General features: G+C 54.4%; 2 protein-coding genes across 2 annotated transcripts; both read left to right on the top strand.

Annotated features, from left to right (window-relative positions):
* Nucleotides 1-708: 708 nt before the first annotated feature.
* Nucleotides 709-5,189, top strand: LOC148595362 (SUN domain-containing protein 3-like). Its single transcript, XM_088521000.1, has 7 exons — nucleotides 709-877; nucleotides 2,514-2,665; nucleotides 3,252-3,327; nucleotides 3,727-3,839; nucleotides 4,416-4,583; nucleotides 4,717-4,806; nucleotides 5,022-5,189. The coding sequence occupies exons 1-7, from the start codon at nucleotides 709-711 to the stop codon at nucleotides 5,187-5,189; spliced, it is 936 nt and encodes a 311-aa protein (XP_088377126.1).
* Nucleotides 5,190-10,644: 5,455 nt separating this feature from the next.
* On the top strand, nucleotides 10,645-17,766 carry LOC148595361 (SUN domain-containing protein 5-like). Its single transcript, XM_088520999.1, has 7 exons — nucleotides 10,645-10,703; nucleotides 15,104-15,242; nucleotides 15,829-15,904; nucleotides 16,304-16,416; nucleotides 16,993-17,160; nucleotides 17,294-17,383; nucleotides 17,599-17,766. The coding sequence occupies exons 1-7, from the start codon at nucleotides 10,645-10,647 to the stop codon at nucleotides 17,764-17,766; spliced, it is 813 nt and encodes a 270-aa protein (XP_088377125.1).
* Nucleotides 17,767-24,143: the final 6,377 nt, after the last annotated feature.

Here is a 24,143-nt window from a genome sequence, read left to right as displayed (position 1 = left end):
GAGCATCTCCAGCAGGTCGAGGGAGGTGATCCTGCCCCTCTACTCAGCCCTGGTGAGGCCGCATCTGGAGTACTGTGTCCAGTTCTGGGCTCCACAGTACAAGAGGGATGTGGAGCTGCTGGAGAGAGTCCAGCGCAGGGCTACAAGGATGATCAGGGGCCTGGAACATCTGCCCTATGAGGAGAGGCTGAGGGAGCTGGGCCTGTTCAGCCTGGAGAAGAGAAGGCTGAGAGGGGATCTAATCAGTGTATATAAATACCTCAAGGGAGGGAGTGCAGAGGACGGTCATGGTCTCTTTTCAGTGGTGGCCACTGATAGGACTAGAGGAAATGGCCGGAAACTGAAACATCAAAAATTCCATAGGAACTTAAGGAAAAATTTCTTAACAGTGAGGGTGCCAGAGCACTGGAACAGGCTGCCCAGAGAGGTTGTGGAGTCTCCTTCTCTGGAGATCTTCAAAACCCGCTTGGATGCAGTCCTGCGCCACGTGCTTTAGGTGTCCCTGCGTATGCAGGGGGGTTGGACTAGATGATCTCTAGAGGTCCCTTCCAACCCTAAGCATTCTATGATTCTATGATTCTATGATTCTATGACTCGTTGTGCTTAGCGGGTTTGCTCCTTCTGGGGCACTTGGTGTCTTTTTGCCTAATCGGGTGGAAAGGCTCTGTGTGCGTGAGGGAGTGAGTGAAGATCTGGTTCCTCGCAGCAATGGCGAGGAGGCAGCCTCTCCCGCGGCAAGGGCGCCGCCGGGGGGCACGGGCAGCTCCTGCGGAGCAGGACGCCCCGGTGCTGCAGAGGGCCGAGGTGGCTGTGGCTGCCCTCCGCGTGGACAGGGAGGTCCACGTGAGCACCACGGAGCGCGCTTGGGGAAAGGCTGGTGAGTGTCGCGCTGCTGAGTCTCTCTACGTAACGCCCTCGCGTGTCCATCACCCATGAGATTGGTGCTCTGTGTCACACGTGGAGCGGATCCATGTCTGTGTCCCCCTGACCTGACTTGCCCGAGCTGTGCTGCGCTGCACAAATCCCAGAATCACGGTCCCGGTGAGGGATTAGAGCAGGCACACAATTCCACTGCAGCCACATACTACTTCCCTGTTGTTTGGCTGCTGGGTAGCCGTGGGATGCACTGCTGAACCCAGCCTGGCTGAGCTGTGGCGGCAGCGCCTGCAGGGGACGGCTCCTCAGCTCCCCGATGTGTCCTTCTGCAAGGCACAACCTTGGCCCTTACTTTACCCGTGGAGGCAGCACGTGCAGCTCAGTGCGTCCCTCCCGTGCAGAGCTGAAAGGCCTGGGGATCCCGCAGGAGGCCCCACAGGAGGTGGAGGGGACCTCACTTTGCACTCTTCCTTCGTGCCTAGGGATCTTCCACCGTATTACCAGCTGCCAGGCGATGCTCCTTCTCTTAATAAGGAGACTTTCTGGCATCTGTGTCTCCACCCTGTGAGTATCTCCCACGGGCCTATCCCCTTAGAAAATCATCAATGTGTCCCTAATCTCAGAGGAGAGGACTTTTGCTGTTATAGCAAGAGAGAAAGCAAGAACACTACAAGGACTGTTTTCTCTCTTCACTTGGGACATCTCTCCACTTCCCTGGAGGCCTTTTCTCTGTCTGGTGGAGGTGCTCTTGTGGCACTTTCCTGTAGGAAGCCCTGCCAGGCCTGCCAGCCCTGCCACTTTAGTAGTAACACTCCCTCTTTTGTAGGAAAAGGGTCCCCCTAAGGAACAATGTGTTTGTGAAAGCTCTCCTTGGGACCTGTGTTGGTATTGGTGAGTTATTTGTGAGCAAATTGCTGCCAGCAGTAAGCAGCACGGAGCTGCTGGAGGCCGGAGGCCCTGGAGTGCCCTGGAGTGGGGCACCGTCCTGCTTCCCTTTCCTGCACTTCAGGGAGCTCCAGAGATGCTCTCTACGGGGGGGTCCCATTAGCCTAGTAACCCGGCTCTTCCTTGCTGCTGTGAATTTCATTTGCTGGCTACTGTGTGATGATGATTCCAGCATGGACTCTGCCAGGATTATCAGATGAACCGACAGAGATGCCTGGTGGAGAGAGACAGGTAACTCCTGCAAAGGAGAGGGGCTGACATGGGTGGCATACATCCCCAAATACTGCCATGCCCTGCAGCAGGAAGCACAACAAAGCTTCAGCTGGATCTTGAGCTTGAGCTTGAACTGGCTTGCCAGAGTGAAGTGGCAGGTCCTGCTGGGCTTCCTCCAGCAGCTTCCGAGGAAAGCTCTGGCAGTTGTGGTAGCGGCTCTGCTCATGGAAAGCTCTTGCCTTTCAGGGGATCTTGGGATGGCTCTTTCCAGACCTGAACGCTGAAAGGTGAGACAATATCTGTCTGGGGACTCATTTCATGGCATAGTGTCAGCTGGGCATGTGCCACTTGCATGTCCGAGCAAGACTCCTTGCGTCGGCCACAAAAGCTAAAGCTGCAGGGGGAAGGGAAAGCCCTGCCAAAGCGGGCAGAGCAAAAGGGGCCCAAGCACAGGGAGCTCTTCTCTCCTCTGGGCTTAGAGGCTCCCTGCAGGGGACGGGCAGCTCTCAAACAGCAGCTTCTCTCTCTCTGCAGGGACTTGGTCACTTTGCTGGCTAAACAGGCCAAACAGATGGAGCTTCTCAGAGGGGAGGTTTTGCGCTTGAATGCCGAGATGGGGAGTATGAAGCAGGTGATGCTCCATTTTGTGAAGGAAGGCTTGGATGAGCGGAAGCGCTGACAGGACCCTAGTCGTGGTGGTTGTTGCTTTCTTCTGGTTTACGGGAGCCCCCCTGCCTTGCACAGAGGCTTTTTGGGGGAGCTTCTCTGCCATTGATTCCCTTCTCTCATACGGGGATCGCTGGGCACTTTCTCAGAGCAGAGGACTCCGGACACGCTTTGCCTGCAGTGCCGGGGACTCGACTAGCTCTGGCCCGGCCCCCACAGCAGGCCTGGGGCTCAGGAGGACTTCGTGGGAGCAGCTGGCACTGGCAGGGCCTGAGCCCATCTCCTGGCCGAGCTAGAGGGTGGGGAGGGTGGAGAGCAAGCTGTGCTGCCCCATGGCCCCACTCTGGCTGTGCACACGCATGGTCTTCCCCATTGCATGGGTTTCCTAGAAACACTTGTGAAAGAATGGAGCCTTTCAGGTCTCTGCACAAGGTTGCTCTTGCACTTTATTAGCCAGGCTCTTCTCTTTCCTGTGTGCTAGGTGTAGGAGTAGCCCTGCTGAGCTGCCTGCTGAGGTGGAGATTACCTCTACCTGTTTCTGTCTTCTCCAGGAAGTGCAGCAGATGAGAGAGGCCCTGTTTGATGAAGGCCAAGTGCCCCTCTCTGACTGGGCTCTGCAGACCACAGGTGAGGACACAGGCAGACAAGTCTCTGCATGATGTGTGTGTGAACATAGGGAGGCTGCGTGGCAGCCCCTGCTCACCGAGGTGCTGGGAGATGAAAGGACACGTGGGGGTCCACGAGCAAGGCTGTGTCAGGGGGGCTGTCTGTGACCCACACCCACTCCTGTCCTGGGGCTCCGTGCTGCCGCCTCTGGCACTGCCCTCTAAGTTTTCTGTGCCCACGCAGCGGTTCCCTTCCTCTTCCCTGAGCTTTCCTGTCCACCCGAAGGGGAAGGCTGCACTGTGCTGCACGTTGCCACAGCAAGACCTCCGCTTGGCCTCCAGCTGGCAGACAGAGTTACAAATGCCCTGGAAGCAGCCGGGCTGTGGCACCTTGCAGGCAGCAGCTCCATCTTCTTTGCAGGCGCTGTAATTGACCTGCAGAGAACTTCCCGCACTTATGACTGGGGAGAGCGTTGGCTCTGCAAGGCTTTCTGGTTCCTGTGTGCTTCAAAGCCACCAGATACCATTTTGCAGGTAACGGCGCAGAAATCCTCGTTGGGGCTTTAGTTCCTTCCTGGGAATTACAGCGATAGGCCAGGGCACCTGTCCTGCATTCAGAACTGCTGCTCTTGTCCCTAGCAGTGATTCTTCACACCCAAGGCTTTTACTTGATAGAAAGCAGTGACTCCTTTAGGAGTGGAACTCCAAGGAAGTAAACTCCGGGATGGCACCTGCAAATCCTCCAGATAGCATTTTGCAAGTGTCAAAAGAGAACAGTGAGGGGAAGGAGTCTCTCCTTCACAGTCCATTTGGTGGGACCAATCTCTGCTGGGCCGGTAGAGATGTTTGTGCAGAGCCCTGAGTCTGGGGTGAGGTGGCAGATGTCATGGCCCCGACAGGTCTTCCTTCCCTCATTCATCTGTAGAGCCTGCTTGAGCAGGGGCAGGAGGTCTCTGCTTTTCTGTCCTGCCTCCCACGTGCTCTTCATTTTGGAGCAGAAATGCAAGACATAGGCAAAGGGCTGCCTGTACTTCCAGTTCCCCTGGCACTGGCACTAGTGGTGTCCCCCTCACAGCCTGCTCATTCCTTGCTGTCCTGTTCTGCTTGCAGCCTGACATGACACCTGGGCAATGCTGGGCTTTCCAAGGCTCTCGGGGGCACGTGGTCATTCAGCTGCCTGCTCGCATCTGGCCAGCTGCTGTCACTCTGCAGCACATTTCCAAGGCTGTCTCCCCAAGCGGCATGGTCAGCAGCGCTCCCCGAGACTTCACTGTTTCTGTAAGTCTGTGCTGCTTGGGCTGGGGTCGTGGGGAAAAAAATGCCACGGGGAGAAGGGGCATTCACTTGCTGTGCTGCCTGCCCCTTTTGGGCCTTGGCGTCCCGAGGCTGATGCTGGTGCTTTGTCTTGAAGGGAGTGGAGAAGGAGGGAGAAGAAGAAACTCTCCTTGGAACATTCACGTATGACGTGGAAAGAGAGGCCATTCAGACCTTCCCTCTGAAGGTAGAGGAAGCGCGTGTGGGCTAAGGCCAGGCAGAATGAAGGTTTCCTCTTAGGTCTGTTGCACAAAGACCATCCCCAGGTGCAGCGCAGGCAAGGGATGGTCATTGAGACCTGCTCTTACCAGGGCCATGTCCAGCAAAGGGAGGTGTGTGACTTGTAGTGACCTTCTTTGTCCCCCAGCAACCATATTTCTTCTTCCCATGATTTCTTTACAGCATGAGCTCTCCAGAGCCTTTCAGTACATAAAGCTGGAGGTGCAGAACAACTGGGGAAACACCGAGTACACCTGCATTTACCGAGTGCAGGTTCACGGGAAGGTGGCAAGACAGACTTCATTCCAAGACCCCAAAGACATGGGGAGAGCTGATCTTCATAACCAATAAAAAAAACGTAAAAAGAGAAGGCTGGCCCAAGGAAATGGCACAATAAGTGTGGTGTAAGAGGAGGTGTGGGGCAATGGCAGTGGCAAGGGAGCATTCGGGCCGGGGTACTGGCAGGGGCTCGGGGTGCAGGTTGACGGGAAGGTGGCAAGACAGACATCGTTTCAAGATCCTGAGAAAATGGGGAGAGCTGCTGTTAATAGGAAATAAAAATATGTAACAATAAAATGCAGGAGCAAGGAAATGCAACTATAAGTGCGGTGTAAGAGGACGTCTGAAGTAATGGCAGTTCCAGGGGAGCCCTGGGCCCGGCGTACTGGCAGGTGCAGGGGTAACGGCAGGACAGGGGGTTCTGTGCTGGACACAGGGTATGAGCAGGGTGGGGAAATGGGCTGCGGGGTAACACCATGCTCCACACAGCAGCACGGCCCGTATTGAACACAAGAGCCCGGGAGCGCAGCAGGCCAGGGCAGAGCAGAAGGTCTGGGATAACGGCAGGGCAGGCGGTAGCGGCAGCCCCTGTTCTGGCAGTCCTGGAGCAGGGGCACCCCGGGCAGCCTCTGGCTGCGCTAATGGCAAGGCTCCGGTAGTGGCACGAGAAGGTAAGGGCACAACTGGGGTGCCAGCAGCCCTGGGGACAGCAGCCTCGGCAGTAGGACCCCTTCCATTATCCGCACGTGTCAGGGAGTCCCACGTGACACGGGCAAAGATCGCCAGCGACAGCGCTCCTTGGCAGCTGAAGCTCTCCCTTCTGCTTCTTGCTTTGCTGCTTGTGCCCAGCGCTAGGGGAGGCCAAAGTGCTGCTGGAGTGTGGGGCTGCATGCAGCACCTCTCAAACAGGCAGGAGCTGCTGCCTGTGTGTGCGGCCCTTTTGTTACACATGACAGCCATGCATGGCGGAGGCTTGGAAGCATCACACAGTTCTGCAGATGCTGCCAGCTCATGCTCTGCAGCATTCTTGCCTGGGAAGAGTCTTCAGAGACAAGGAGGAGTTGCTCCAGACCATCTTCTCGCTGGATGGGCTCCGTGCTCCCAAAAGAGTGCAAAGGGGGACAAGGGCTCTCTTCCTGCGGAGAAGCTCCTTCTCCGGCTCTCTGCCTGCTAGGTGAATGCTCAGAGCCATGTGGCTGTGAAACAATGAGCCTAATGCTTGGAGGAAACTGAGCTACAAAAAGACCACAGAAGCAGACTGGCTTAAAATGCCTTTTTTTTTTTTTTTCCCCCAAATGATTCCGCACTCCAGGCTCATGGTGTGTGCTCTTGTCCCACATGACAGCTTTGGGGTTCCTAAGCTGCACATGGTGCTGAAGGTATGGAAAGCTTCAGCCCTGCCACTGTTTCTTCTGGAGAACACGCCTTATGGTTGAGCGAGTAAAACACTACAGAGGTGTCCACTGTCTTAATTAGCTAGTGGACAGAAGGTTGGGACACAAACAAGCCAGGAGAGACACTGGGTTCAGCAGCACAAGAGAAGGAGAAGGCTCCGGAGCACAGGATTGTGCCAGGGGACCTTTTGTAGAAGAGTAAAACCATGGTCAAAGCCATGAAGCAGGAAGGTGGTGGCAGTGTGAGGGAGCGCTGCCTCACCCAGCGGGCAGCGCCAGCCCTTCATGAGAGGCAGCTCTGAGGCAGTGGGGTGGTGCCAGAAGGGAAGGCGGGGGCAGCCCCGCGCCTACAAGAGCAGTGCTCAGGGAGGGCAAGGAATCAAGGCCTCGTGCAGTCCTCAGCATGGCCGTTAACTACCTAGCGCAGCCCTTAGTTAGCGTGGCCCTTAGTGTCAGGGCCGGGGTCAGTGTGATCCTTAGTGCGGGAGTGGGCAGTCTTCCTCCACGCTCAGGAGGAGAGCTCTCCTCATGGTAATTAACTCTCTGAAGAATTAGCCACACACTCCGCTCTGCAGGAAGCAGCTCTAAAAAGCCTCTGGTGACACAGATGGAGCTGCCACCCCTACACACGCTTGTTCAGGTCTCCGGCTACAGGGAATGTCTGAGCCTGTCACTGTTACCAAGGAGCAGCAGAGACAACACACGTGTTAGGAGGCCTCCCAGGCGCGCAGGGAAGGGACAACACTAGAAGCCTCCCTGGTCTTGTGTGACCATCTGAGTATTATCTGCTCTTCCAGATTGGCAACAAACAAAGCAGTCAATCCGAATTCCATCAAAAGAACGTTTAGGGCATAGGGCAGATGGGTTGATGGGGTGGGAGCGCATGTGGTCTTCTCCTCTATCACCTCAGTGTCAGGGAAGAATGCAGAGAGGAACATGAAAAGCGACTTACGACCCACACGGCTAAGCATTGGTGTCATTCCCCCACACCAGGCTCTCCTCAGGGTAGATGCTGCCTTTGGATCATAGAATCATAGACTCATTAAGGTTGGTAAGGACCTCTAGAGATCATGTAGTTTAACCCCCCTGCACACATATGGTCACCTAGAGCACGTGGCACAGGACTGCATCCAAGCAGAGAAGGAGATTCTACAGCCTCTCTTGGCAGCCTGTTCCAGTACTCTGTCACCCTCACTGTTAACAGTGGTTCCCTTAAGTTCCTGTGGAACTTTTGCTGTTTCACTTTGTGGCCATTACCTCTAGTTCTGTTGGTGGTCACCGCTGAAAAGAGGTCTGCCCCATCCTTCTCACTCCTTCCCTTGAGCTATTTATAAACATTGATCAGGTCCCCTCTCAGCCTTCTCTTCTTCAGGCTGAACAGGCTCAGCTCTCTCAGTCTCTCCTCATAGGACAGATGTCGCAGGCCCCTGATCATTCTTGTAGTCCTGCACTGGATTCTCTCCAGTAGATCCATTTCCCTCTTGTACTGGGGGGCCTAGGACTGGACACAGTACTGCAGATGTGACCTCGCCAGGGCTGAGTAGAGGGGCAGGATTACCTCCCTTGACCTGCTGGAGACACTCTTCTTAATACACCCCAGATCCCATGTGGGATTCTGGGGTGCATTAAGATATAGGATACCCAACCACAGTCAGGGAAGGCTGCAGGCCTTGTGTGAGAGTAGGTGAAATGGTCATGGAGCCAGGGAAAAAGGGCATCGCCATTGTGGTCGCACCGCGGGCTGCGCTTTGAAACCTCTTTGGAACAACCAACCCCACAGTCCTCTCAGAGCAAAGGACAGCCGGCCTGCAAAGGCAGCGCAGGCCCCTCGCGGAAGCAGGTGCTGAGCAGAGCTTCCTTGAGGGCCATCAGTGCAGGGTCTCCTTTAAGGAACCAGCTCCCACAGGCCAGGCTCATGTCATGATTTTGGTCTTCTCCGCATAACGTAACGGCACGGGACCTGTTCTCAGCCTCCTGAGGCTGAAGCTCTGCCTGCTGCCCCTGGCCTCTCTCCTTCTTCATGCGTGGGAACTGTGGCCCAAGTGCTAGAACTCCACCGCTGTGAGAGTGTGCACCACGGGAAAGGCAAGGCAGAGAGCCTTAAGGGCTTTATGAGCAAGGCTTCAGCATTGGATCGCTTCCTCTCCCAGTGCCACTGCAATGCCAAAGTACAGAAAGGGAGGATTTTCTGTCAACACCGATGAGTCTCCTGTGGGTGCTCCAAATGGAGGAGGCATGTTGGAGGTTCTGTTCAAGAGAACAAAGAAGAAAAGAGACTACAAGGAGAACTCCAATGAGCTCCAAGGAGACTCATAAGGCAGCTGCGGCCTGCCAAGTCTGATGAGCACATTCCTCCACGTGAGAAAGGGTGAACTGATGAGGTGCTAACAAATTCTCCCCTGTACTCTTGGCCTTTTTTTTTTTCCCCCTAACAGAAGGGTTTTTCAACAGCAGCAGTTGCAACGGCTTGCATGTTCACCATTGAAAGTATCTGTTCATTGCCCTCGTGTAAGCTTTTGAAAAAGGTCCCTGTGAAAATGAAAGATCATCCACCATTGTGCTGAGAAAGCAGGGGCTGCGAAAGTGCGTGTGTGTGTGTGTGTGTGTGTGTGTGTTTGTGCATGTGAGACGCAGAGGTAGTGGTAAAGAGAGGAGCATTTGCAGCCGAGCAGGTAGAGCGGTGCCAGGTCACAAGCCAGCCCTGAGGCAGGTTCTGCTCCACAGCTGCTCCTCCCAATGCTGCCCTGGTGCCCGTGTGCTTTGAGGGGTGCTGCTGGCAATGGGGCAAAGGCAGCATGGGTGAAATGACCGAGCCTGGGGCAATGGCCCAGGCAGGACTCAAGGCCTGCGGGAACAGGGGATTTGCAGTGAGATAGGTTAAGGTTGGTTAAGGGCAGGGATCAGAGTCACAACAACCCTGGGGGAAAGGCTGGCTCAGTGTGATGGTTCAGCCCCTCTAATGAAGGCAGCCAGGAGCGCATTCACAAGGGGAAAAAATGTGAGGAAGTCAGAGAGTCCAGAGAGGAAAGCTTTGTAAACAGCATGCTTGGTGAGTGCACTGGTGGGCTTTTGAACAGCTGGGACTAGGCATCTGTGCAGCAGCAAAGTAAATTACACAATGCGGTCTTACAGATGCTGATATGAAATTCTAGCCCCGCAGAATAGCAAAGTTCTCAGGCAAGGAGTATCCTCCGAGCTGAAGTCTGCTGCCTCAGAGGGCCACTTGGTTCCAAGGCTTCCTTTTGGTTAGGACTGCTAAGCCTCACACCTGTAGAAACACTTGCAGCAGGAACATTAGACCATCTGTGGCACAAGAGCTTCAAATCTGGAAAAGCAGGAGTTCTGTGGCTCTTCAGCTCAGCAATGTGCCACTGATGCGAGCAAGAGCCAAGGCACTGGCCCTGTCTGTGCCGGCAGCCCATGGGGTCAGTGCGTCCCTGCCATGGGGAGCTGAGAGACATGGGAATCACACAGGAACGGCCACAGGAGGGAGACCTCACTTTCCACCGCTTTCTTTGACCAGCAAACAGTTCCCATATCACCAGCTACCTAGTGAAGGGTATTATATTCCTGCAATAGGACTGTTCAGCACCTGCATCTCTGCCATGTCTCCCAGCTGCCCCACAGGTCTGTGCGTTGGAAGATCTGGGTAATGTCAGCTGGGAAGTGGCCTGCTTTTACAGCAAAAGAGAAAGCAAGCACAGCACAAGGACTAGCTTCTGTCTTCACTTGGGACATCTGTCTGCTTGCCGTGATCATTAGCACTCCTCTTTGAAGGTGCTCTTGAGGCACTTTCTTGCAGAAAGCTTTACCTGCCTGGTGAACATGGCTGGCAAAAGCCAGGGGCACCCAGGAAAGCAAATTTAGCACCTGAACAGAAAACACATTCCCACCTCAACCTGATTCACATAGATTTATCTGCACCTTGTGTTTGCAGTGACTCAGCAAGGGGGCCTATGGGCAATTGCCAAGCCTCTCAGGGACAATCCTGTGAAATGCCTATGCCTGGTTCCATGAAAGGGAGGAAGTCTTTTGTTGAAAACTTTGTTGAAGACGCTGATTTGTTGATCCTTGCAAATCGTGCACAGAAAAAGTCTCAACGTTTTGGGCATGCAGGGGCCCCTTCCACACGCATGGTCTTGGAGGAGGGTGCCGAGCACGTGACGAAGCTGCAGCCGGGGGAAAAAACTGGGTATGTTTGTTCTGCCAGTGACCAGGTAGATCTGGCAGTTTATTTCACTGTGCCTGTTGGTGGCAAGGGGAAGCAGATTGCACAGGGAATTATGACCAGGCCGTGTCCTGGTTTGGGAGTCCTGGCTGACAACAAATTATCCATGAAGCAGCAATGTGCTCTTGTGGACAGGAAGGCCAACGGGATCCTGGTCTGCATCAGGAGCAGTGTTGCCAACAGGTTAAGGGAGGGGATCCTGCCCCTCTACTCAGCTCTGGTGAGGCCACACCTGGAATCTTGTGAGCAGTCCTGGGCTCCCCAGTACAAGGGGGAGGTGCAACTTTGAGAGAGGGTCCGGCGTAAAGCGACAAAGATGATTAAGGGACTCGAGCATCTATTGTATGAGGAAAGACTAAGTGAGCTGGGCTTGTTTAGCCTGGAGAAGAGAAGATTGAGGGGATCTTATCAACATGCACGAGTACCTGAGGGGAAGATGCAAAGAGAATGGGGCCAAACTCTTCTCAGTGGTGGCCAGTGAGAAGACAAGGCAGGACAAGGTGGAGACAAATTGAAACACAGGAAGTTTCATGTCCATAGGCGGAGGAACTTCTTTACTCTTTGGGTGGCAGAGCACTGGAACAGGCTGCCCAGAGAGGTTGTGGAATCTCCTTCTTTGGAAGGAGACCTTCAAAACCCGTCTGGATGCAATCCTGTGCCACATGCTCTAGGTGTCCCTGCTGGAGCAGGGGGTTGTCTTCGATCTTCTCCAGAGGTCCCTTCCAACCTCAACCTTTTGGTCATTCTGTGTGATTCTGTGATTTCTGGGGACCAGACATGGACTTCTCAGCATCCTTGGCATGACTGAGTGCAGTTTTCTGTTCTCTGTGGTGGCAGTTTTCATTGACTTGGTTGGTGTGTCATGCCACAGGGATGCAGCAAAGAGACCTGCTGGCACCACTTTTATACCAGAAAAAGGGCACAACAGCAGTATGCTGCCCTGTGGCACTTCTGCCTTGAACCTATTGGAGGATCCTATGAGGACCTCTGAAATGCACTTGCTCCTTCATCCCAGGAGAAGGCTGGCTCACGAGAGCTCCCTCTACTTCTCTGGCTCTGTGACGGCTAGGGCCAAAGCAGAGCAATAGCAAAGACCTACCTCATGCATTCTCTACTCCAGAACTGCTCATCACAGGAGTCATAATTCCTGCTGCAATATATCGCTCTTAAAAGGACAGTATTACCATACTTCCTTACCTATGGAAAGAAAAACTAAGAAAGAACAACAACAGAATCCGTAGTTATTTGGCTGTGCAAGGGGCTGGTAATCCCCTGTGGGAGAAAAGGCAGTTGGCGAGCAGAAAAGTTCCTTCAGATTAATACAAAGCTACACTTGGTGCTGGGCGGCTGCTCACACCTGCTCAACACCTAGCCCAAGTAGAGTTTGGATGCCTAATTTCAAGAAATGGGTGCCAAGGAAAGCATCCTGAAAGGGGCAATTTACAAAAGTCTGACTCTGGACACCAGATTCGGTTCTTCTCTGTCACTCTGTGTGGCAAGGCAGCTGAGTGAAAAACACCAGGGTGCCTGAGGTCTGGAGAAGCCACCCCTTTTACAAGAGAGGGCTTTCTTGGAAAGGGCTACTTAGGCGACTGTCCAGTATTGAAGGAAAAGGACCAAAAAGGCTGATGCACATAAGAAAGAAGTGATTTCTGTCAGGCCTCTCATAATAGTGGGACTCCATGTGAGGCTTCGAGATAAGCATGCAGAGAGGTGAAGGAGAAGATCTTGGTCGCAGAACCGGAGAAAAGGAGAGCAGGGACGAAGAGTTTAAAGGGTTTCTCTGCCAGGAGTTATCCAATTTAATGGAGGAATCTAATAGCGCAGGAGGAAAAAGGAAACACGGAGAGCCACCAGCCCGTGACGGAAGAGTGTGGACAAGAGCAGTGCTGTAGGGAAGGAGGGATGCGTGGTCTGGGGTCACTCGGCAGGATGGCAGATGCATATCTGTTGCTGTTTGATGGGGGGACGCAATTTTGGTAAGAGATGAATGCCCTTGTGTTCCAGGCAATCCTCAAAGATTAGAGGGACTGGTGGTGGCTGGACCCATCCTCATTCCTGAGGGCAGGAAAGGGGTTCAGCCTGTTGACTGATTCAGAAGTTACAATGCAGTCTTCCCTTCCTCCCTTTTTCCTTATTTTCTCTTCCTCCTTAGCCTCTTCTTTCTTCCTTCGTTCTTACCAGTGCGTTCTTCCTCCTATATCCCTGGGGCCAGTCGGGAGGATGGCAGATGTGTGTCCCCACCAGGGAGTGCTCTGGGGGGTGAACAGGGCTCATGCTGCAGTGTGACATCACATCACGCCTCGCGCCACCTCACACATGTGTTTGTGAGGTCACAGCCAGACAGCCCTTATAGGCGCGCAGGGCCGGGGCCACCCTCAGCCCGCTGCTCGGGGCTCAACGCGGTCTCGCGACTCGTTGTGCTTAGCGGGTTTGCTCCTTCTGGGGCACTTGGTGTCTTTTTGCCTAATCGGGTGGAAAGGCTCTGTGTGCGTGAGGGAGTGAGTGAAGATCTGGTTCCTCGCAGCAATGGCGAGGAGGCAGCCTCTCCCGCGGCAAGGGTGCCGCCGGGGGGCACGGGCAGCTCCTGCGGAGCAGGACGCCCCGGTGCTGCAGAGGGCTGAGGTGGCTGTGGCTGCCCTCCGCGTGGCCAGGGAGGTCCACGTGAGCACCACGGAGCGTGCCGGGGGAAAGGCTGGTGAGTGTCGCGCTGCTGAGTCTCTCTACGTAACGCCCATCACGTGTCCATCACCCATGAGGTTGGTGCTTTGTGTCACACGTGGAGCGGATCCATGTCTGTGTCCCCATGACCTGACTTGCCCGGGCTGTGCTGCGCTGCACAAATCCCAGAATCACGGTCATGGTGAGGGATTAGAGCAGGCACATGATTCCTCTGTAGCAACCTACTACTTCCCTGTTGTTTGGCTGCTGTGTAGCCGTGGGATGCACTGCTGAACCCAGCCTGGCTGAGCTGTGGCGGCAGCGCCTGCAGGGGACGGCTCCTCAGCTCCCCGATGTGTCCTTCTGCAAGGCACAACCTTGGCCCTTACTTTACCCATGGAGGCAGCACGTGCAGCTCAGTGCGTCCCTCCCGTGCAGAGCTGAAAGGCCTGGGGATCCCGCAGGAGGCCCCAGAGGAGGTGGAGGGGACCTCACTTTGCACTCTTCCTTCGTGCCTAGGGATCTTCCACCGTATTACCAGCTGCCTGGCGATGCTCCTTCTCTTAATAAGGAGACTTTCTGGCATCTGTGTCTCCACCCTGTGAGTATCTCCCACGGGCCTGTCCCCTTAGAAAATCATCAGTGTGTCCCTAATCTCAGAGGAGAGGACTTTTGCTGTTATAGCAAGAGAGAAAGCAAGAACACTACAAGGACTATTTTCTCTCTTCACTTGGGACATCTCTCCACTTTCCTGGAGGCCTTTTCTCCCTCTTATGGAGGTGCTCTCGTGGCACTTTCCTGTAGGAAGCCCTGCCAGGCCTGCCAGCCCTGCCACTTTAGTAGTAACACTCCCTCTTTTGTAGGAAAAGGGTCCCCCTAAGGAACAATGTGTTTGTGAAAGCTCTCCTTGGGACCTGTGTTGGTATTGGTGAGTATTTGTGAGCAAATTGCTGCCAGCAGTAAGCAGCACAGAGCTGCTGGAGGCCGGAGGCCCTGGAGTGCCCTGGAGTGGGGCACCGTCCTGCTTCCCTTTCCTGCACTTCAGGGAGCTCCAGAGATGTTCTCTACAGGGGGTTCCCATTAGCCTAGTAACCCCGCTCTTCCTTGCTGCTGTGAATTCCAGTTGCTGGCTACTGTGTGATGATGATTCCAGCATGGACTCTGCCAGGATTATCAGATGAACCGACAGAGATGCCTGGTAGAGAGAGACAGGTAACTCCTGCAAAGGAGAGGGGCTGATGTGGGTGGCATACATCCCCGAATACTGCCATGCCCTGCAGTGGGAAGCTCAACAAAGCTTCAGCTGGATCTTGAGCTGAGCTTGAGCTGGAGCTGGAGCTGGAGCTGGCTTGCAAGAGTGAAGTGACAGGTTCCGCTGGGCTTCCTCCAGCAGCGTCTGAGGGAAGCCCTGGCAGTTGTGGTAGCGGCTCTGCTCATGGAAAGCTCTTGCCTTTCAGGGGCTCCTGGGATGGCTCTTTCCAGACCTGAATGCTAACAGGTGAGACAATATCTGTCTGGGGACTCATTTCATGGCATAGTGTCAGCTGGGCATGTGCTACTTGCATGTCCGAGCAAGACTCCTTGCGTCGGCCACAAAAGCTAAAGCTGGAGGGGGAAGGGAAAGGACTGTCAAAGTGGGCAGAGCAAAAGGGGCCCAAGCACAGGGAGCTCTTCTTTCCTCTGGGCTTAGAGGCTCCCTGCAGGGCATGGGCAGCTCTCAAACAGCAGCTTCTCTCTCTCTGCAGGGACTTGGTCAGTTTGCTGGCTAAACAAGCCAAACAGATGGAGCTTCTCAAAGGGGAGGTTTTGCGCCTGAATGCTGAGATGGGGAGTATGAAGCAGGTGATGCTCCATTTTGTGAAGGAAGGCTTGGATGAGCGGAAGCACTGACAGGACCCTAGTCGTGGTGGTTGTTGCTTTCTTCTGGTTTACGGGAGCCCCCCTGCCTTGCACAGGGGCTTTTTGGGGGAGCTTCTCTGCCATTGATTCCCTTCTCCCAGACGGGGATCGCTGGGTACTTTCTCGGAGCAGAGGACTCCCGACACGCTTTGCCTGCAGTGCCGGGGACTCGACTAGCTCTGACCTGGCCCCCACAGCAGGCCTGGGGCTCAGGAGGACTTTGTGGGAGCAGCTGGCACTGGCAGGGCCTGAGCCCATCTCCTGGCCGAGCTAGAGGGTGGGGAGGGTGGAGAGCAAGCTGTGCTGCCCCATGGCCCCACTCTGGCTGTGCACACGCATGGTCTTCCCCATTGCATGGGTTTCCTAGAAACACTTGTGAAAGAATGGAGCCTTTCAGGTCCCTGAACAAGGTTGTTCTTGCACTTTATTTGCCAGGCTCTTCCCTTTCCTGTGTGCTAGGTCTAGGAGTAGCCCTGCTGAGCTGCCTGCTGAGGTGGAGATTACCTCTACCTGTTTCTGTCTTTGCCAGGAAGTGCAGCAGATGAGAGAGGCCCTGTTTGATGAAGGCCACGTGCCCCTCTCTGACTGGGCTCTGCAGACCGCAGGTGAGGACACAGGCAGACAAGTCTCTGCATGATGTGTGTGTGAACATAGGGAGGCTGCGTGGCAGCCCCTGCTCACCGAGGTGCTGGGAGATGAAAGGACACGTGGGGGTCCACGAGCAAGGCTGTGGCAGAGGGGCTGTCTGTGACCCACACCCACTCCTGCCCTGGGGCTCCGTGCTGCTGCCTCTGGCACTGCCCTCTAAGTTTTCTGTGCCGACGCAGCGGTTCCCTTCCTCTCCCCTGAGCTTTCCTGTCCACCCGAAGGGGAAGGCTGCACTGTGCTGCGCTTTGCCACAGCAAGACCTCCGCTTGGCCTCCAGCTGGCAGGCAGTGTTACAAATGCCCTGGAAGCAGCCTGGCTGTGGCACCTTGCAGGCAGCAGCTCCATCTTCTTTGCAGGCGCTGTAATTGACCTGCAGAGAACTTCCCGCACTTATGACTGGGGTGAGCGTTGGCTCTGCAAGGCCTTTTGGTTCCTGTGTGCTTCAAAGCCACCAGATACCATTTTGCAGGTAACAGTGCAGAAATATTCAGTGTGGCTTTAGTTCCTTCCTGGGAATCATGGTGATAGGCCAGGGCACCTGTCCTGCGTTCAGAACTGCTGCTCTTGTCCCCAGCAGTGATTCTTCACACCCAAGGCTTTTACTTGATAGAAAGCAGTGACTCCTTTAGGAGTGGAACTCCAAGGAAGTAAACTCCGGGGTGGCACCTGCAAATCCTCCAGATAGCATTTTGGAAGTGTCAAAAGAGAACAGTGAGGGGAAGGAGTCTCTCCTTCACAGTCCATTTGGTGGGAGCAAACTCTCCTGGGCCGGTAGAGGTGTTTGTGCAGAGCCCTGAGTCTGGGGTGAGGTGGCAGATGTCATGGCCCCGACAGGTCTTCCTTCCCTCATTCATCTGTAGAGCCTGCTTGAGCAGGGGCAGGAGGTCTCTGCTTTTCTGTCCTGCCTCCCACGTGCTCTTCATTTTGGATCAGAAATGCAAGACATAGGCAAAGGGCTGCCTGTGCTTCCAGTTCCCCTGGCACTGGCACTAGTGGTGTCCCCCTCACAGCCTGCCCATTCCTTGCTGTCCTGTTCTGCTTGCAGCCTGACATGACACCTGGGCAATGCTGGGCTTTCCAAGGCTCTCGGGGGCACGTGGTCATTCAGCTGCCTGCTCGCATCTGGCCAGCTGCTGTCACTCTGCAGCACATTTCCAAAGCTGTCTCGCCAAGTGGCACGGTCAGCAGCGCTCCCCGAGACTTCACTGTTTCTGTAAGTCTGTGCTGCTTGGGCTGGGGTCGTGGGGAAAAAAATGCCACAGGAAGAAGGGGCATTCACTTGCTGTGCTGCCTGCCCCGTTTGGGCCTTGGCGTCCTGAGGCTGATGCTGGTGCTTTGTCTTGAAGGGACTGGAGAAGGAGGGAGAAGAAGAAACTCTCCTTGGCACATTCACATATGATGTGGAAAGAGAGGCCATTCAGACCTTCCCTCTGAAGGTAGAGGAAGCGCGTGTGGGCTAAGGCCAGGCAGAATGAAGGTTTCCCCTTAGGCCCGTGGCACAAAGACCATCCCCAGGTGCAGCGCAGGCAAGGGATGGTCATTGAGACCTGCTCTTACCAGGGCCATGTCCAGCAAAGGGACGTGTGTGACTTGTAGTGACCTTCTTTGTCCCACAGCAACCATATTTCTTCTTCCCATGATTTCTTTACAGCATGAGCTCTCCAGAGCCTTTCAGTATATAAAGCTGGAGGTGCAGAACAACTGGGGAAACACGGAGTACACCTGCATTTACCGAGTGCAGGTTCACGGGAAGGTGGCCAGACAGACTTCATTCCAGGATCCCAGAGACATGGCAAGATCTGATCTTCATAACCAATAAAAATATGTAAAAAGAGAAGGCTTGCCCAAGGAAATGGCACAATAAGTGTGGTGTAAGAGGAGGTGTGGGGCAATGTCAGTGGCAAGGGAGCATTTGGCCCGGGGTACTGGCAGGGGCTCGGGGTGCAGGTTGACGGGAAGGTGGCAAGACAGACATCGTTCCAAGATCCTGAGAAAATGGGGAGAGCTGCTGTTAATAGGAAATAAAAATATGTAACAATAAAAGGCAGGAGCAAGGAAATGCTACTATAAGTGCGGTGTAAGAGGACGTCTGAAGTAATGGCAGTTCCAGGGGAGCCCTGGGCCCGGCGTACTGGCAGGCGCTGGGGTAACGGTAGGACAGGGGGTTCTGTGCTGGACACAGGGTATGAGCAGGGTGGGGAAATGGGCTGCGGGGTAACACCATGCTCCACATAGCAGCACGGCCCGTATTGAACGCAACAGCCCGGGAGAGCAGCAGGCCAGGGCAGAGCGGAAGGTCTGCGATAACGGCAGGGCAGGCGGTAGCGGCAGCCCCTGTTCTGGCAGTCCTGGAGCAGGGGCACCCCGGGCAGCCTCTGGCTGCGCTAATGGCAAGGCTCCAGTAGTGAGACGAGAAGGTAAGGGCACAACTGGGGTGCCAGCAGCCCTGGGGACAGCAGCCTCGGCAGTAGGACCCCTTCCATTATCCGCACATGTCAGCGAGTCCCATGTGACATGGGCAAAGATCGCCAGCGACAGCGCTCCTTGGCAGCTGAAGCTCTCCCTTCTGCTTCTTGCTTTGCTGCTTGTGCCCAGCGCTAGGGGAGGCCAAAGTGCTGCTGGAGTGTGGGTCTGTGTGCAGCACCTCTGAAACAGGCAGGAGCTGCTGCCTGTGTGCGCGGTCCTTTTGTTACACATGACAGCCATGAATGGCGGAGGTTTGGAGGCATCACACAGTTCTGCAGATGCTGCCAGCTCATGCTCTGCCACATTCTTGCCTGGGAAGAGTCTTCAGAGACAAGGAGGAGTTGCTCCAGACCATCTTCTCGCTGGATGGGCTCTGTGCTCCCAAAAGAGTGCAAAGGGGAACAAGGGCTCTCTTCCTGCGGATAAGCTCCTTCTCCGGCTCTCTGCCTGCTAGAGGAATGCTCAGAGCCACGTGGCTGTGAAACAATGAGCCTGATGCTTGGAGGAAACTGAGCTACAAAAAGACCACAGAAGCAGACTGGCTTAAAATGCCTTTTTTTTTTTTTTTCCCCAAATGATGCCTCACTCCAGGCTCACGGTGTGTGCTCTTGGCCCACATCACGGCTTTGGGGTTCCTAAGATGCACGTAGTGCTGAAGGTATGGAAAGCTTCAGCCCTGCCACTGTTTCTTCTGGAGAACACGCCTTATGGCTGAGCGAGTAAAACACTACAGAGGTGTCCACTGTCTTAATTAGCTAGTGGACAGAAGGTTGGGACACAAACAAGCCAGGAGAGACACTGGGTTCAGCAGCACAAGAGAAGGAGAAGGCTCCGGAGCACAGGATTGTGCCAGGGGACCTTTTGTAGAAGAGTAAAACCATGGTCAAAGCCATGAGGCACGAAGGTGGTGGCAGTGTGAGGAAGCGCTGCCTCACCCAGCGGGCAGCGCCAGCCCTTCATGAGAGGCAGCTCTGAGGTAGTGGGGTGGTGCCAGAAGGGAAGGCGGGGGCAGCCCCGCGCCTACAAGAGCAGTGCTCAGGGAGGGAAAGGAAGCAAGGCCTCGTGCAGTCCTCAGCATGGCCATTAGCTACCTAGCGCAGCCCTTAGTTCGCATGGCCCTTACTGTCAGGGCCAGGGTCAGTGTGATCCTTAGTGCGGGAGTGGGCACTCTTCCTCCACGCTCAGGAGGAGAGCTCTCCTCATGGTAATTAACTCTCTGAAGAATTAGCCACACACTCCACTCTGCAGGAAGCAGCTCTAAAAAGCCTCTGGTGACACAGATGGAGCTGCCACCCCTACACACGCTTGTTCAGGTCTCCGGCTACAGGGAATGTCTGAGCCTGTCACTGTTACCAAGGAGCAGCAGAGACAACACACGTGTCAGGAGGCCTCCCAGGTGCGCGGGGAAGGGATAACACTAGAAGCCTCCCAGGTCTTGTGTGACCATCTGAGTATTATCTGCTCTTCCAGATTGGCAACAAAGAAAGCAGTCAATCTGAATTCCATCAAAAGAGCATTCAGGGCATAGGGCAGGTAGGTTGATGGAGTGGGAGCGCACGTGGTCTTCTCCTCTATCACCTCAGTGTCAGGGAAGAATGCAGAGAGGAACATGAAAAGCGACTTACGACCCACACGGCTAAGCATTGGTGTCATTCCCCCACACCAGGCTCTCCTCAGGGTAGATGCTGCCTTTGGATCATAGAATCATGGAATTGTTGAGGTTGGAAAGGACCTCTAGCGATCATGTAGTTTAACCCCCCTGCACACATATGGTCACGTAGAGCACGTGGCACAGGACTGCTTCCAAGCGGGTTTTGAAGATCTCCAGAGAAGGAGAATCCACAGCCTCTCTTGGCAACCTGTTCCAGTGCTCTGTCACCCTGTTAACATTGGTTCCCTTAAGTTCCTGTGGAACTTTTGATGTTTCACTTTGTGGCCATTACCTCTAGTTCTGTTGGTGGCCACCACTGAAAAGAGGTCTGCCCCATCCTTCTCACTCCTTCCCTTGAGCTATTTATAAACATTGATCAGGTCCCCTCTCAGCCTTCTCTTCTTCAGGCTGAACAGGCCCAGCTCTCTCAGTCTCTCCTCATAGGACAGATGTCGCAGGCCCCTGATCATTCTTGTAGTCCTGCACTGGATTCTCTCCAGTAGATCCATTTCCCTCTTGTACTGGGGGGCCTAGGACTGGACACAGTACTGCAGATGTGACCTCGCCAGGGCTGAGTAGAGGGGCAGGATTACCTCCCTTGACCTGCTGGAGACACTCTTCTTAATACACCCCAGATCCCATGTGGGATTCTGGGGTGCATTAAGATATAGGATACCCAACAACAGTGAGGGAAGGCTGCAGGCCTTGTGTGAGAGTAGGTGAAATGGTCATGGAGCCAGGGAAAAAGGGCATCACCATTGTGGTCGCACCGCGGGCTGCGCTTTGAAACCTCTTTGGAACAACCAACCCCACAGTCCTCTCAGAGCAAAGGACAGCCGGCCTGCAAAGGCAGCGCAGGCCCCTCTCGGAAGCAGGTGCTGAGCAGAGCTTCCTTGAGGGCCATCAGTGCAGGGTCTCCTTTAAGGAACCAGCTTCCACAGGCCAGGCTCATTTCATGATTTTGGTCTTCTCCGCATAACGTAACGGCACGGGGCCCGTTCTCAGCCTCCTGAGGCTGAAGCTCTGCCTGCTGCCCCTGGCCTCTCTCCTTCTTCATGCGTGGGAACTGTGGCCCAAGTGCTAGAACTCCGCCGCTGTGAGAGTGTGCACCACGGAAAAGGCAAAGCGGAGAGCGTTAAGGGCTTTATGAGCAAGGCGCAAGGCTTCAGCATTGGATCGCTTCCTCTGCCAGTGCCACTGCAATGCCAAAGTACAGAAAGGGAGGATTTTCTGTCAACACCGATGAGTCTCCTGTGGGTGCTCCAAATGGAGGAGGCATGTTGGAGGTTCTGTTCAGGAGAACAAAGAAGAAAAGAGACTACAAGGAGAACTCCAATGAGCTCCCAGGAGACTCATAAGGCAGCTGCAGCCTGCCAAGTCTGATGAGCACATTCCTCCACATGAGAAAGGGTGAACTGATGAGGTACTAACAAATTCTCCCCTGTACTCTTGGCCTTTTGTTTTTTTTTCCCCCTAACAGAGGGGTTTTTCAACAGCAGCAGTTGCAACGGCTTGCATGTTCACCATTGAAAGTATATGTTCATTGCCCTTATGTAAGCTTTTGAAAAAGGTCCCTGTGAAAATGAAAGATCATCCACCATTGTGCTGAGAAAGCAGGGGCTGTGAAAGTGCGTGTGTGCGTGTGTGCATGCGAGACGCAGAGGCAGTGGTAAAGAGAGCAGCATTTGCAGCCGGGAAGGTACAGCGGTGCCAGGTCACAAGCCAACCCCGAGGCAGGTTCTGCGCCACAGCTGCTCCTCCCAATGCTCCCCCGGTGCCCGTGTGAGTGGAGGGGTGCTGCTGGCAATGGGGCAAAGGCAGCATGGGTGGAATGTCCGAGCCTGGGGCAATGGCCCAGGCAGGACTCAAGGCATGCGGGAACAGGGGATTTGCAGTGAGATAGGTTAAGGTTGGTTAAGGGCAGGGATCAGAGTCACAACTACCCTGGGGGAAAGGCTGGCTCAGTGTGATGGTTCAGCCCCTCTAATGAAGGCAGCCAGGAGCTCATTCACAAGGGGAAAAAATGTGAGGAAGTCAGAGAGTCCAGAGAGGAAAGCTTTGTACACAGCATGCTTGGTGAGTGCACTGGTGGGCTTTTGAACAGCTGGGACTAGGCATCTGTGCAGCAGCAAAGTAAATTACACAATGCGGTCTTACAGATGCTTACATGAAATTCTAGCCCCGCAGAAAGCAAAGTTCTCAGGCAAGGAATATCCTCTGAGCTGAAGTCTGCTGCCTCAGAGGGCCACTTGGTTCCAAGGCTTCCTTTTGGTTAGGACTGCTAAGCCTCACACCTGTAGAAACACTTGCAGCAGGAACATTAGACCATCTGTGGCACGAGAGCTTCAAATCTAGAAAAGCAGGAGTTCTGTGGCTCTTCAGCTCAGCAATGTGCCACTGATGCGAGCAAGAGCCAAGGCACTGGCCCTGTCTGTGCAGGCAGCCCATGGGGTCAGTGCGTCCCTGCCGTGGGGAGCTGAGAGATATGGGAATCACACAGGAACGGCCACAGGAGGGAGACCTCATTTTCCACTGCTTGCTTTGACCAGCAAACAGTTCCCATATCACCAGCTACCTAGTGAAGGGTATTATATTCCTGCAATAGGACTGTTCAGCACCTGCATCTCTGCCATGTCTCCCAGCTGCCCCACAGGTCTGTGCGTTGGAAGATCTGGGTAATGTCAGCTGGGAAGTGGCCTGCTTTTACAGCAAAAGAGAAAGCAAGCACAGCACAAGGACTAGCTTCTGTCTTCACTTGGGACATCTGTCTGCTTGCCGTGATCATTAGCACTCCTCTTTGAAGGTGCTCTTGAGGCACTTCCTTGCAGGAAGCTCTGCCTGGCTGGTGAACACGCCTGGCAAAAGCCACGGGCACCCAGGAAAGCAAATTTAGCACCTGAACAGAAAACACATTCCCACCTCAACCTGATTCACATAGATTTATCTGCACCTTGTGTTTGCAGTGACTCAGCAAGGGGGCCTATGGGCAATTGCCAAGCCTCTCAGGGACAATCCTGTGAAATGCCTATGCCTGGTTCCATGAAAGGAAGGAAGTCTTTTGTTGAAAACTTTGTTGAAGACGCTGATTTGTTGATCCTTGCAAATCGTGCACAGAAAAAGTCTCAACGTTTTGGGCATGCAGGGGCCCCTTCCACACGCATGGTCTTGGAGGAGGGTGCCGAGCACGTGAGGAAGCTGTAGCCGGGGGAAAAAGCTGGGTATGTTTGTTCTGCCAGTGACCAGGTAGATCTGGCAGTTTATTTCACTGTGCCTGCTGGTGGCAAGGGGAAGCAGATTGCACAGGGAATTATGACCAGACCGTGTCCTGGTTTGGAGTCCTGGCTGACAACAAATTATCCATGAAGCAGCAATGTGCTCTTGTGGACAGGAAGGCCAACGGGATCCAGGCCTGCATCAGGAGGAATGTTGCAAGCAGGATAAGGGAGGGGATCCTGCCCCTCTACTCGGCTCTGGTGAGGCCACACCTGGAATCTTGTGAGCAGTCCTGGGCTCCCCAGTACAAGGGGGAGGTGCAACTTTGAGAGAGGGTCTGGCGTAAAGCGACAAAGATGATTAAGGGACTCGAGCATCTATTGTATGAGGAAAGACTAAGCGAGCTGGGCTTGTTTAGCCTGGAGAAGAGAAGATTGAGGGGATCTTATCAACATGCACAAGTACCTGAGGGGAAGATGTAAAGAGAATGGGGCGAAACTCTTCTCAGTGGTGGCCAGTGAGAAGACAAGGCAGGACAAGGTGGGGACAAATTGAAACACAGGAAGTTTCATGTCCATATGCGGAGGAACTTCTTTACTCTTTGGGTGGCAGAGCACTGGAACAGGCTGCCCAGAGAGGTTGTGGAATCTCCTTCTTTGGAAGGAGACCTTCAAAACCCATCTGGATGCAATCCTGTGCCACATGCTCTAGGTGTCCCTGCTGGAGCAGGGGGTTGGCTTCAATCTTCTCCAGAGGTCCCTTCCAACCTCAACCTTTCGGTCATTCTGTGTGATTCTGTGATTTCTGGGGACCAGACATGGACTTCTCAGCATCCTTGGCATGACTGAGTGCAGTTTTCTGTTCTC

The sequence above is a fragment of the Tinamus guttatus genome, unplaced genomic scaffold (genome assembly GCF_059628265.1).
Source record: "Tinamus guttatus ecotype Peru unplaced genomic scaffold, ASM5962826v1 Tinamus_guttatus_pri_ptg000110l, whole genome shotgun sequence".
In the NCBI taxonomy this organism is placed as follows: domain Eukaryota; kingdom Metazoa; phylum Chordata; class Aves; order Tinamiformes; family Tinamidae; genus Tinamus; species Tinamus guttatus.
This window is presented reverse-complemented; position numbering and strand designations above follow the sequence as displayed.